This window comes from Onychostruthus taczanowskii, unplaced genomic scaffold (assembly GCF_017590055.1).
Source record: "Onychostruthus taczanowskii isolate IOZ18803 unplaced genomic scaffold, ASM1759005v1 scaffold16, whole genome shotgun sequence".
NCBI classification, from domain to species: Eukaryota; Metazoa; Chordata; class Aves; order Passeriformes; family Passeridae; genus Onychostruthus; species Onychostruthus taczanowskii.
The window spans coordinates 10,816,781-10,831,210 of NW_024498795.1; the positions used below are offsets into that span (position 1 = coordinate 10,816,781).

The 14,430-nt window shown below is 40.0% G+C and overlaps 1 protein-coding gene across 1 annotated transcript in view; it reads left to right on the forward strand.

The window, feature by feature from the left end:
- LAMA3 (laminin subunit alpha 3) overlaps positions 1-14,430 on the forward strand; it is a 106,966-nt gene that overhangs the window by 22,842 nt on the left and 69,694 nt on the right. Inside the window, exons 8-16 of the mRNA XM_041399271.1 lie at positions 2,582-2,700; positions 6,517-6,607; positions 7,590-7,721; positions 8,702-8,764; positions 9,818-9,859; positions 9,990-10,127; positions 10,970-11,104; positions 13,586-13,720; positions 14,121-14,167. Of these exons, the coding sequence (XP_041255205.1) occupies positions 2,582-2,700; positions 6,517-6,607; positions 7,590-7,721; positions 8,702-8,764; positions 9,818-9,859; positions 9,990-10,127; positions 10,970-11,104; positions 13,586-13,720; positions 14,121-14,167 (902 nt within the window). The remainder of the gene's footprint in view (positions 1-2,581; positions 2,701-6,516; positions 6,608-7,589; positions 7,722-8,701; positions 8,765-9,817; positions 9,860-9,989; positions 10,128-10,969; positions 11,105-13,585; positions 13,721-14,120; positions 14,168-14,430) is intronic.

Here is a 14,430-nt window from a genome sequence, read left to right on the forward strand (position 1 = left end):
GTAGGCACCTTGTAAAGCTCCAAAATGTTCCTTTACATCACCTGGCCTCTTGGTGTTTGGATTGCAGAGAGGTTGCTTGAGGCTGCCACTGCTTATGCGTGCTTGAGCTGCCCTCCCTTCTCAGGGCGAGAGCTGCCCCTCACTGTGCCAGTGGCACAAAGGTGTTTGTAGTGGGGGATCCTGGTGGTTCCACAATTGTACGTCTTCCCATCCTTGTGTTTGGGCGTTTGGAGGACGTTAGCCCTACAGACTGAGTAGTCAAGCTGGAGAAGCCCATTCGTTTGCCTTTCTCCCACTCTCCCTGTGTTTCATTCTTAAAGGAAGTGACAACAGGGACCCTGTTTTGGTGATGGGTTTGTACTGTCACATGTGGGCATTTTTTATCCCCTGGGTAGAAGCCAGGTGTGGCGGTGCAGAGCATTGCAATCTCTGTGCACAACCATTCCCTTTGTGTCTGGCCTGATGTATTTTTCTCATCTGCCTTTCCTGAGAGCAGTATAGCCAGTGGGTACAAACTCTTTAACAGGAGAACCTTATTTGAAAGCCAGAGATGTACCTATATAATTACTCTGAGGGATAAAGAGATGACTTGTTTAATTAAAACTGCAGTACTACGACTTGGGAGGGGGGAAGGGGGTTTTGTGTGATTAAAATGCTTGATAGGAGGTAGGCATGTTGGGACACAGTTTTTGAAAACCTCATTCAAGTCCCCTTCTTTAGAAGGAAAACTTTTTTTGCCAGAAAAGAGACAAAGAGCATAAATAATGTCATGGTTTTTGAAGAATGAGTGTATAGAAGATCACCTACAAGATTCTGAGCCAAAACCGCTTCATTTCTAACAATCTCTGAAAAAAAAATCCTTTTTAGTATGGATTGCTCCTAGCGGTTTGAGGTGATTTGTTGAGAGCATTTGCCAGGTGCAGGCCTCTTCAGCTGGCAGCCAGAAGTGAAGGAATTAAAACAACCTTATTCAACTTTCCAGAGGCCTGAGGTTCTGTGAGAGAAACTGGTAAAAGAGGTTGGTGGGAGCTTTTAGGGATCAGCCCAGCATTTTGCTGTGAGCTTCCCAGTACATATGGATCAGCAAATGGCTCAAAGAGGTGAAAAGGTGTTTTATGAGGTAGAAGAGGTTTCTATTCCCATATAAGTGAAAGTGCCGCTACTGTAATCAGAGCAAATAATTTCCCATTGCTGTTAGAAGACATAGCTGAGCTGTAGCTCACAGGTGGTTTGACCCTAGAGGCAAGGGAGGTTTTATTTACATTGCAATTATACATATATATATATATATAATATTATCCTTTTTTTCCTTTTCTGACTTAATATCTTGAGCCGGCATCTAATTTGTGTAATGTTTTATTTTCTTGAGGAATTTTATGGTTAAGAAAACCCAAAGATCTTCATAGGCTGTTGCATCCTGGCTAGGGAACCCAGTCTTGAAACCTGTCCAGGTCTTGTCAACAGACCATAAGGGAGCCTGATGGCAGGGCACCTCCTCAACTGTGTGGTGGGTAATTTCTGGGAAAAGTCTTCCTTCTCCACAACTCTTCTGATAAAAAGGCACAGGGAGAATGCAGAGAATGATCCAGTTTCTCTTTTCTTGTCTGTATGATTGTGTAGCAAGACACAGAAAATCCCTGAATTATGCTCCCAGTTGTGCCAGGAACTTGGAATAGAGTTTGGAAGGATTGCCTCCCATGTGCTTCCCTCATCCTGAAGAAGGGGCAGAGCCCTTAGCTTCTGTAACTCGTTGTCTTCCAGAGTATTGTGTCCCCTGGTCCAGATGAAGGGAGGGTTTCCCTAAGCATGAAGTAATAGCTTTATCAAGTCATATCTTCAGGAATTTCCTGTAATTAAAAGATCACCTAGCACCCAGATGCTTGGGGAAGCCTGTTTTTGCTACCTGCATTCTTTCAAAATTATTCCCATTTGCCTCTCCAGCAAAGAAGGAAGATCAAATCAGAAAAAAAAAAAAAAAAGAGGACACTGAATGAATTTATGGCCCTTTGGTTTATTCTGTTTGTTTGTTGTTATGGTTGGTTTCTACTCAGAATTATATTGGAGCCAAGTTTGCTGGTGTATCTTTGGCTACAGCTGAATATGAGAGTTCTTTGGTGTGTCTTTTTTATTGAAATGTGTGTATCTTATCTATAATTGTTAATTTTAAATAAAGGTTGAGTGCACATAGCATTGGTCCAGATGTATTTTTGAGACATGGCAAAATAAACATTTGCGTATGTTTTTGGTAATTAAAAAAACTGCTGTGGCCATTCTTCTAGAGCTTCCTAGTTCTGCATTTATGCATTGCTATATAGTTTTGAGGTGGTACAACTGTTGCCTTCTCTGGTAAGACTAGCTGCACAGTTTCTTCATGTCCATATCATTGTACTATATTTCTGATATGAAAATCCAGTTGTTTATAGGGAAATATGCACATTTGGGTGTACTCTAGCATGCCTGAGTGTATGTACACATTAAAAAAAAATCTAATCCACTTTTACACCTCTGCTGGAGGTAAATGCTGGAGATTGCTAAATTCCAGCGTTATAAAGAAAGCTGACTTGGAACATTACTTTTTCAGCCTGCAATTGCCATGGACATGCCACTGATTGCTACTATGATGCTGATGTTGATTGGCGCCGAGCAAGCTTAAACATCCATGGGCGTTATGAAGGTGGAGGAGTCTGCATTAACTGCCAGGTAAAAAGGTCATTTTGATCAGTTCAAAAAAATGTTCACACCAGTAGTTTTGGGTCTGACCAGTCCAGATAGGCCCATTTCTCTGATGGTGTTACTACTTGTACTCCAAGTGTGGAAAAAGGTGTGTGAAAATAATCTACCTTGTTCAACATTGCTTGGTAATGTGTAAAAGGCAAATAAAAATTATATTTATACTCAGTCCTGTGTGATCAAAATAAAACCACACAATCAAAGCAAACAATTTTATCAGCTATAAAGATTCTCTTTTCCTGTTGTTACAAAGTCTGCCATTTCCCTCCTTAACAGAAGGAAGTAAAATTAACCAAATAAAATGCCAGCTCAAGCCAGCTGGTTCCTTACTGCAGCAAAACACAGAGGACTCTCTCTCATCAGCAGAAATAAAGGAGGATCTAGACTACACCAAGGTGGAAAATTATAGATATTGGGAAATCACAGAATCATAGAAGTGCCCTCTGGAATCCTTTTGGACTAGTGCTCCGCTCAAACCAAGGCTGGATGCAAATTGTATCCAGTTGCACTGAGAAACACACAGTTGAATTCTGCTAGTTTCTGAGAATGCACTTTACACACACTCTGGGTAATCTTTAACAGCACTTAATCACGCTCCTGTTCAGCAGGAATTTTCCCAATTGCAGCTTGTGATAGTTGGCTTTTGGGCTTGTGCTGTGCTGATGTGAGAAGAGTTGGTTCTGTCTTTTGTGTAGAGGAAAACTCCATTAGGCACCTTCCCCCTCTGTGCCAACCAAAGTCATTCCCTCAGTTTCCCCTGAATACTGAGGGGATGAGTTCCATAACTATCTTAGAGGCTCCACTGGATTGAATCAAAAGTTGTAAATTTGGAATCAGAGACTTTACACTGTGTCTGTCACAAATAGATAACGCATTCTTGGAAAGAACAAGAATTTCTTTCGTTCTGATTTTGTTCTACTCTGGCAACATCTATGAGGAAAGATCAAATAAGACTCTGATAAAGATCTAATCTTGGCCTTGTCTCTGCAGGACTGAGCTACTTGACCTCCTGAGGTCCCTTACAACCTGAGTCATTCATTGGTTCAGTGATCTCATGGTTAAATAAATCCAGACTTACGTGGGAGTCTGTCTTCCTTTTGTTGTCAAGTCATCTGATATATGACAAGCAGCTGACCAGAATTTTGCATTGCAGGAAAATTATCATCAGTTCTATGTTCCTGTGAAATGCATGCATCATGATTTATGTATTACCATGTTGTGCATTTTAAAATACAGCTGTATTCAAGCAACAAAAAAGGAAAATATCCAGAGTAGATTGTATTGTGGCAAGAATATGGAAAACAATCAGATATTGTCCAAAAGGCAGACAGAAGATTAGCATTATTTTTACTAACATGAGTAGAAGAAATGCTCTTTGTCTTCCCATTAACATTTCTGTGCAGGACTTTGTTCATACAGTCTAGATGATTTGCCATGTTGGTCCTTTCTATCAGCTCTTTGTTCATGAAAGAACATTTCTTTTAATACTGCTTCAAAGATAGAAAATAGCAAAATTACTCTAAATCTACAAATCCTTGTTATATGACTGATATGAATTGTTTGTAATTAATTTTGTGGAAGTTAAGTTGGATTAAATGAGTTTAAATCCAATTATAGCTTTCTTTTTTTTTTTTTTTTTTTGTTGACAATGGGCATGAATTCTAGTTTGCTTTTTCTGTTTCTGTCAGGGAAAAGCAAAGTCTTAGGAATGGATGCCTGCATGAAGAAGTGATATACATGAAGTGTTGCATACAGAGAGAGAATCAGTTTCTTTAGAGTATGATGACAAAGGAGCTCTGAAAACCCCACAATCCTACTCAGAGTAGGTCTAATTAGATTAGGTTGCTCAGGAACTCGTTCCTCCAAGCTTTGAACACCTCTAAAGATTGGAATGCCACAGTTAATCATGGCAACCTGTTTCAGTGTTTGACTGCCTGCGTGACATATTTTGTCCCTAAAATCTAATTGAAATTTTCCATGTTCCAATCTGTGCCTGTTGCCTCTCATCCTTTTTCTGTGCACCTCTGATAGGGGTCTGGGTCCGCCCCCTCTGTATTCTCTGATCCAGTAGTAGTAGGTAGCAATAAATTCACCCTTCTCTGCTAAAGAAGCCCAACCATCTTCTTGGACGTCATGTGCGTCAGTCCCTCACCATCTGTGTGGGTCTGCCCACAGCACCTCTTGTATCACAGAGGTCCATGAGGTTGATTTGGGAATATTTTGCCCTGTGTAAATGATGCTGGTTATGTCACATCACCTTCCTGTCCTTTGTGTGTTCTAAATTTTTTCACTGGCTCTCCTTCCCCTTCTGAACAATGGGCCTGTACGCTCATTGGCTTTTCTTTTGCTACTCCTCTACTCTTGGAGTCTTTCTTTTTGCACTTCACCTTCCTTGCTAGTTTTAACTCTGCTAAGCTTTGGCTTTCTTAACTCCATTACTGCATATTTGGGCAATGTCTTTGTGTTGCCACCAAGTAGCCTGCCCTGCTTCTACTTTCCATGCACTTTCTTTTTGAGTTTGAGATGTGTTTATCAGTGCTGACCTTCTGCCATGCTTGCATGTTGGAAAGAACTGTTCTAGTTCTAAGGAGGCTGTCCATGAGAATCAATTCTCTTGGTCCCCTTTCCCACCCAGGACACTTTCACACAGGATCTTGTCAAGCAGCTCTCTGAGCAAGGACAAATCTGCTTTTCAGAAGCCTAGAACTGTAATTCTGCTGTTTGACTTGTTTGCTTGTCTTTCATACATTGAATATAACTTCTGGATTACTTGCATCCTGCTGCATTGTCCTTCTGGCATCTTCCCAAAGCTCTGTCTGGGCTGGGGCCGCTGATGTGCCACTGGAGTGAGTTCCAGTAGCCACTGAAGAACATGCAGAGTCCTGAGTGCCCTGCTCATGGGCTGCTCACCAGTCCATCCAGGAAATGCTGTGTCCCTGCTCAGTCCTGAATTGCAACACCCCCTAATGAGGAACTAAACAGAGAGTGGGAGCTGGGGGAAATGTTTTGGTTGCTCCAGGGCAGAGCTTCCTGTTCTGGTTCCCTGGCTCTTATGTCTGTGAACTCATCAGTGTGCCTTGTGACCATGATTTACTCAACTTCCACTTGCCATCACTGTTCTAGTTCAAATTACTTAGGATTTTTTGTTGTTGGTTGGTTGGGGTTTTTTTGTTTGTTTTTTTTTTTTTTGTTGTTTGGTTTGGTTTTTTTTTTTTTTTTTTGGTTGTTTTTTTTTTTTTTTTTTTTTGTTTGGTTTGGTTTTTTTTTCTTCTTCTGGTGTGCCTAAACCACATATTTATAGGGACATATACTTTTCTAGTGGAAAATTTATTTTGTGCTGGCTGGACTGTTCAGTTTTTGGTTTCTTCTGGTCTTGCTGATCTTTGACACAAGATATTCAGAAAATTAATACGTAGTATAAGAAAAAATTAATGTTGCAGTTTCTTAAACAATATATACATGGTGAAAAGAAAGTAGCCTAAAAAGAGATATTTTATGATGTAAAGAGATGTTTTTTCAAAGGTTTTTTTTTTAGTTGGAGGAGGGATTTATAGTGCTTTAAATAAAAGATTCAGCTGCTGTATGTGAGAATACCATGATCCAGAACCCTGTAGAGAACAGGTGGTTAAAGAACACTACATGATGATTGATTCTTTATTGCAGTCATACTCAATTTCTTCCCCTTCTTAGCTGTATGTAGAAACAGTATAAAGGATGTTGTTGTTTCTTACTTCTTCCAGGTTCCTCTCTTTATCTTGTACTATCCTTTTGTTTTGTTTGGCACAGCATAACACAGCTGGGATTAACTGTGAGAAGTGTGCAAAAGGTTACTATCGTCCTTACGGTGTTCCAGTGAGAGCTCCCGATGGTTGCATACGTGAGTCCTTCTCTGTGGAGTATCTTCTCCTGGTGGCTTGAGGGCTTTGGGCTGTAATCAAGGCACAAGATGTGTCTTTTAGGGAAGAAAAAATGAAAGGGTGGGCAAAAGATGTTGGAGAAGAGCTACAAATGAGTTTCTGTGTTGCTTTCAACCTTTTAAATTATATTCTTATCAACTTATGTGTCATATGAGCATATTGAGAACAGCAGAAAGATAGAAAATAGGCCATAAAAGGGTACAGAGGAGACAGGATCATGGAAACCTGGGATGCTGCTACACACCCCAGAGGGAGAGGATCTCAGGACCCCTGGGAAGCCGTTTCTCATCTGCCGTTCTCGTGATCGTGTTTCGCTTAGCTCTCTGCCGTACCCATGAGCTAGCCTTTGACCCTTGGTCACTTGAAAATTTTATTCTATAGCTCAAAAGGTCACAAGGATCACTACTCTGATCTCACGCAGTGCTTATCGACTAATAAGTGGTGCAATAGGGTAATTACTCATAGAACATTTGAAAAAGAGCTGAGTATAGGTAAGTGGAAAGTGCTGGATTACAAAGAGGCTGAAGGAGACATGAGACAGGCAGGAGGAAACTACAGTTAAGTTGTGTTTGAGGATTGAAAGGAGTGCAAAGTCAGCAGAGCTGTGGTAATGGTGTTGCATGTAGTGTGTAAATGAAGGTGAATAGTGTGGTCCTTAGCCGAGACCATGGAGAGAGATGAGTGGTTGCCACAGAAAAATTGCTGTGGAGGAACAACATGCAGCTTTTGGAATTAAAAACTCCTGAACGCTCTAAGAAAATAATATGGGTTTTGCTTTTAAGGGATACATTGGAGATATGCAAGTACTTGGGAAATGTTAACTCTTTAAATAATGAGTCATTCACATCTGCAGGTTTGTTGTTCCAATGCCGTTGTGCACTGCTGTAAAAGGCAAATTGATTGTTTTCCAAAGAATGCCTAATTGCTGGTACTTTTACTTAGCCTGCAGCTGTAACTTGGAGCATGCAGATGGCTGCGAGGAAGGGTCTGGCCGCTGCTTCTGTAAGCAGAATTTCCAGGGAGACCACTGTGAACTCTGTGCTGATGGATTCTATGGTTACCCATTTTGTGTCTGTAAGTATACAAGTAAAATTGCCGCTTTTTCTGTATTTTAAATGTGCATTAAAGAACTAATGGTGTTCATTGCTCTGAACTTGGTTAAAAAGCATCTGGTATTGCAGCTTCACGTATTTGTGTTCTGATAAATCAGTTGTTACAATAATGAAGAGAGTTGGGTTATTTAACAAAAAGACAGTGACTTGAAAAACAGAGATTGTGCTGTATTCTCATAATTCTGAGGTCTGATTAGAAGAAAGGTACCACAATAGAAGCACAAGAAGAGGGAAAACAATACAAAACACAGGAAAAAAAAGCCCTATGAAAATAGAATGTTGTTTGAATTGAATGGCTGTGATAGAACCCTCTCTGTACACTGCATTCTAGATTATCACATCTCATACATCTTGATTGAAATCTGACATTTTAAAATTAGTTCAGCTCAGGGAGATATTGATCTGAGTCCCACTGATATGTGTAGCTCATTGACTTTGGATCCCATCTCAATGCAAGAAAATTTAAGAATGGGAAAGACAGTCTGGAGGACTCTCAAATAAAAGCTCCTAAGAAGTACACATCACAAATTATGGCAGTTCGTGTAGCAGGTGGTAATGCCACCTGGAAGGAGATGGACCTTCAGCTAGAAGCAGGAAATGTGAAATAAATACGAACATCTTTAGATAATTCTCAATGATGTCTAGTGTAACAAAGACTGCACAAAAGGATAAGGAGCAGGAAAACAACCCAGTGGCATTTCCAAATGGAGTCTGGCCTTTCATACTGCTTTTTTGAGAAGGGAACCTTTTATCTGGATTGGGAATCAAATTGCAATGTTTTTTACCTCTTTCCTAAGAAAACTAAGCTGAAGTTGGTTACTAGAGTTATATGAATATCATGCTCTCTGTATCAATGGTAGATAACTTTATTGTTTGTCGAGATTTTTAATTAATTTAATGTGTTTGTTTCCAATGATCCTTGTTGTTTCTTTTGTTTTAAAGATACTCCTGTGTATCCTTCTACTTCTTCAATTCCAAGTGATGCTGTGGCTGGTGACATAATAGGCAAGTTCTTCGTAGTTTTTCCCCAGTTTTTCCCCCATGTTGCTATTTTTCACTGTTTCAGTGGTGCCTGCTCTTTTGTAGAATAATAGAATTATTTAGTTGATTTGTAGTTAGTAATTTTGCCTCTTGGTATTTATCTTTCGAGACAACCTTTGTTCTTGCCAAAAGTTTATCATACTGTCATGTTTATACCAAACAGTTAGGTGGGCTAGCTCCAGAAGGAGTTATGGATCAAAATAACTTTGGCAAGCCTCTGGCCAACATCTGCAGGAGGAGCTGACCATCTTGTTTGACGCACTTAAGAATAGATCCATCAAGACTTTCTGACACGTACAACTTTCTGACATGACAACCACTGCTTTGTGGTGTAAATCTCTTTTTTGAGGTTGGCTAGCCTTGTTGTCTCACACCTGGCAAATAGTACGTTGCCCTTGGCAGTGAAGGACTTTGATTTCTAAGAAAGCTTTGTATTTCTTGTTAGCCCTGCTGCCTGAAATCCATAGAATGGTTCTCTTGGTGGGCTTATGTTTTTTAACCTATATTATCATTCTGCACAACAGAGACATCATCACAGCTAGTGCTTAATCACTAGCACACATATAATGCATTTTGCCTTGGTACAGCATCCAAAATAATTGCCCTGGTAGGCCTCTGGGTATTCTTTGTTGCATATCCCCTTCTCACACAAATTTTTTAAAGGATGAGGAAAAATATCCCAAGGCAAGTGAATAAATATAACAGGAGAAAACGGATCTTGAGCTCTTTACCCTTTCAATGAGCAGCATCTGAATTTGAAGGCATAAGAAAGGCAGCTGCCTCTAAGTGGAAGTTTTAGTAGAAGTTGTAAATTTTTGCTTTCAGACTAAGCACAATCACAGATTGTGAGTTTTTTGAATGAGATTTTGCATGTAAGACTCATACAAATAGAGTATTTTTGTTCAAGAGTAATATTTACTAAGTACTGATTTATTTTTCTCTGCAAAATGACAAGGAATTCTGGGATTATATGCACTCACTTCATTGTTTTTTCTTTTCCTTTCCTGTTTGAACTAGAAGGAGGCTGCAAACCAGGGTATTTTGGCCCCCAGTGTCTAAGTGGCGTAGTTTCTTTGACACTTGGAGCCTGGAGTACTCCAGGATAAATGCCAACATTTGGCTTCCAAGGGAAATAAGAACTTTAAGATCATAATACTGCAAATGTTTTCTTTACAAATGTGTTCTTCAGCATGCCAGTGCCACGGTGCAGGAGTGCTGGGCAGTGACTGCGATAGAAGTACTGGGCAGTGCAGATGTCGAACTGGATTTGGGGGTTTTTCCTGTGATACCTGTGCAGCTGGCTATTTTCAGTATCCCTTCTGCCAGGGTAAGCCAAACATTCCCTTCTGGCAAGCATATCCAAACCACCAAGTTTTATACTGAAGGATGAAGTTATTTTGCCATGGAGATGTATTCATAACAGGCTCTCCCAAAACTCACAAAAGTCAAAGAAGAATAATGTGATGAGGGGAGATTTTCATCTAAAAATTCCCGTTTCCTTGGTTGCTGTCTGCTGTTTGATGCAGCTGCCAGACTCTAGTTTGTGTTTGGATTTAGTAACATTAATTAAACTTAGAATGAATTTGGAAATATTTCTGTTACATATCCTTGGAGGTTTTTTTTTAAAAAAAAATGTGCTTAATATGAGTTTGCAACCTCGCTTTGATGCACAAAGCTACCCTATCTAATCAATACTATAAAACTGACTGGGTTCAGAACTTTAATAGCTGTCTCTGTACTATCTTTTTAGACCATTTATTGACCACTCCCACCCGAGATTGTAAATCTAAACCATGAATTGTTTCGCTTCAGTCCCAGAAGTGATGGAACTACTCTCAATTGTTGGCAAACCACTTGGAATTGATAAATCAGACTCTCAGTGGAGCCAGTCCAAATGTAGTGCTTTGACACCGATAATTGAACTTTGAGCCACCTTCCTTGCTCTTTCATTAATGTTTTCCTTGTTCCTGAATTGTTATAGATGTGAGCAGTCAATAAAAGCTGTTATGAATCCATATAAATCTGATGGGAAAATTGTCATCCTGTTGAGCATCAGGGAACAGGAAGTTGCTTTTACTGCTATTTTTTTCAAATGTGTTTTTATTTCAAGAAATATGAAAGGAGAGCCTGTGCAGAGGCTGCCTCTGAAATATCTTTTCTCATTGGCAGTGTGTGAATGTAACTTGATGGGTACCGAGCCTGAAGTCTGTGATTTTCTTGGGAGGTGTCTTTGTCGCTCAGGGGTCGCTGGACTTCAGTGTGACAGCTGCCAGCCTGGCCACCACTCGTTCCCTGCCTGTCAAGGTAAGGCTGCTGATTGCAGGTACAGCATCAAGCAGGGCCCTGAAAAGGCAGACAGCAGTCCTTTCCAGGACAGCAGCCACAGCAGCATTCACAGCAGCAAATGGGCAACTCCCTCTTGCACTCTACAGTGAAATCCTCATATATTTTAATTTCCTAATTTCAGGCCTTTTTTTTTTGCCTTGTAGTCAGACTGAAGTACCCTCAGTCAGCATAGCTGTCTTACTAATAACCAAAGCTTTTGAGAGTTGTTCTCACGTGGAGGCCCACAGCAACAGGGCAGAGTTGACTGCTGAGGAACAAGCATAGCAGAACTGTGAAGCACTGATCTGCTTTTGCAGAGAGTCTTTGGGACCTTGTTTGGCATCCAAGTTTGGTACCTTGTAAAAGGTGTGTTCTGTAAATCTGAAGCTCTCATTTTGCCCGTCATGGTGGTTTCTCACTCGTTTTAAGATCATCTGACAGGAGCTAACCCAACCTGTGTCCATGTAGCCATGAAACATGAAAGATCTCTATGGAGTTTCCCACCAAGCACTAGCCTGCTTTTTTACAAGACAGGGAAATTAATGGAGTATAACTTTCGAGTGTTGTAATGGTCTTGTGTGTGTAAGAAGACTCCCATCACTGGGTCCTACTTGGCCCTAAGTTTTGTCTGTCTTTAAAGTGAATGAGAGAGGGGGCCCTTAATCCTTAGTGATTTTTCCATTGAGAAGGAATTTAGAATATTGCAGAGTTCTGGTATGTGTTTGCCTGTGATGATTAACAAGATTTATGTATAAAATTATGATTCGCTTTCTTCTCTCATTTTTGGCTGTTGACTTTGACAGTCTTCTTCCTTTGGGCTTATAGAGTTGTTTGTCTCCTATAAAGGGACAGCAGAATTCTTTATGCCTTCATGCCCTGGTTTCAGCTAGGGTAGAGTTAATTTCACTCCTAGTGCTGTGTACGGTGCTATGTTTTACCTTTTTTCCCAATTCTTCTCCCCATCCCATGGGTGGGTGTGAGTGGCTGTGTGTACCTATTTGCCAGCTGGAGTTAAACTGTGGCACCTTGGAAAGATGGACTGTGTTGTGTTACCAAATACAATGGGTGGAATAAAGAAACACCATGTGACTGTGGGTTTTATGGTTTGGAGTAGATGAACATTTTTAATGAAAAACATAAAATCAGAATTCTGCATTGGTACACACTGTTCAGTGGTTTTAAAATAACCTTTTTTATTTTCCTAGAGCAAAATCAAGTAGCGATCTTAAAGCAAATCAAACCCATATTGAATGTGTTTGATCTTTGAACACCAAAAGCTGAAAAGAGACATAAAAGCTTAAAAGAGCATGCAAAAACAAATTGTAAAAGACAGATAAAAATAGTTGAAAACACAATCAGTGCGATTACTCAGAACTGCTGCAGTTCACAGTTTGTTGAGTTAAAATGAGCTGCCATGGGTTTAAACATAAATTAACACAGTATGCTGCAAGCTGTGGGGGAAAGTGAGCAGCCCAGCCTGCTATTCCTGTAAGGAATTGCCATCTTCAAAAGAGAGACAGATCTATATTTTTTGGGCTGCTGTGACTAGAACTAATCTTTCTGGTTGTGACTTGTTGAACTCAATAGAAGCTTTATTCAAATAAAGTGATATCAAAACAAAGCCTTTAAGCAAAACACTAATATTTAAAATTACGAGAGAATGCAATATGATAGTCAAATGATGGAGGACTCTAGTGCAGGTATTGTTCTTGGAAGCTTCAGTGTTTGTATTTCTCTTACACTAACTTCCTAGCAAGCCCTGTGTCTTTCCAAGCATCTTTAAAGTAAATACAGCCAAGTCAGATGTCTTTGACTGCAGCAGAAAGAGGAACCAAAAGGGGGAACCAGAAACATGAACATGTAACAGGAAGACAATGTTTGCTTTGTATTTCTGTCAGCCAGCCATTTCTGGCAGTTATAACATCCAAGTGGTGAACTGTAGCACTTCATCTTTTACCTGGGACAACTGGGATGCCCAAATGGGGTCCCATTCCTGTACCTGTGAAGTGTGACCGTGTGGAACATTCCAGCATCCACTCAAGAAAATAGCAGGTCTTGTCTTTAGCTGTTAGCCCAAAATGGTGGTAACTCCATGAGAAGTTTGCTGTTACGGTTGACAACATGCTTTGAATATATTTTTAAAAGATTTTTTAATGTCTTTCTTTCATGGGACATTCTTCCCAAATATAAGATGGATTCATGTCCCTTACATGTGTTTTGCAAGGCATCAAACCAAATCTCTCAGCTGTGAGTTACAGAACTGCACGAACCAAGATTATCAGTGGTTGAGGACACAATTGCAGAATAACCATCTGTTTTGGGATATTTATTTTTGCTGGTAAAATTATGGTTTGTCTGGTTTCCTGAATGTAAATTATTGATTTACATTCAAATATAAGTTTCTTGGCAAATTCTAGATTTTGATGTGTATCTGTTATTTTTTTTTTCTCCTCTGTGCAGCATGCAATTGTGATGGTGTTGGCTCATTGGGGAATACCTGTGGTCCTGGAGGGCAGTGTCTGTGCCGTGGTAACTATGCTGGGCTGAGATGTGACCAGTGTGCTCCAGGATATTACAGCTACCCCAACTGCTTGCGTGAGTAAAAGCCTTCCCTACTTTTACTGGGCTTTTCCTTCTTATTTCTGCAACATGGAAGAAAATAAATCTTCTCAAATATATTTCCATTTAAAAGATTTCCATTTTGATGGCACAGGAATTTTAAGAAAATATCTGTCAGTTCCATAGGTTAGGGCTCTATTTTTCCAAGTGACTGCTTTGCATACAAACCCAAATACTATAAATCAGGCTAGATACACATTTAAAAAATCATTATTAAAGGCTTCTGCTGTCTTGGAGTTTAAAGTATTTGAGTCTCTTCAAGGTAACTGTATTAAAAAGCCCTTTGGAGTTCACACCGGCTACATTGTGCTTCTGCACTACTACATTCCACAGCCTCTGTTTTCAAAAGATCTTTCAATGTGTTTGTTTTATAAAGGTGTCAGCAGCGAGTGTGACCCTGCAGGTAGCGTTGGTTCTCACTTTGTAAGTATTCTGCCACTGCAGCTAACAGTGCATGTTAATCATTCATGTGTCTTTGCTGAACGCATCCAGCTCATTGCTCAAGCCCTGAAGCCTGCTCTTAGGCTCTAAAAGAATTGCAGGAGCTTGTCTGAAGAGTAGGAGTAGAAATAAACTTTGTGTTTTGCTCTTTGATCATACCAGTGCAAAACCTTGTCAAGGATGGGGGTTTTTTATCTTTTATTTATAGAATATGCAATCTGTTTGTCTTTTTGATATACTCTTAA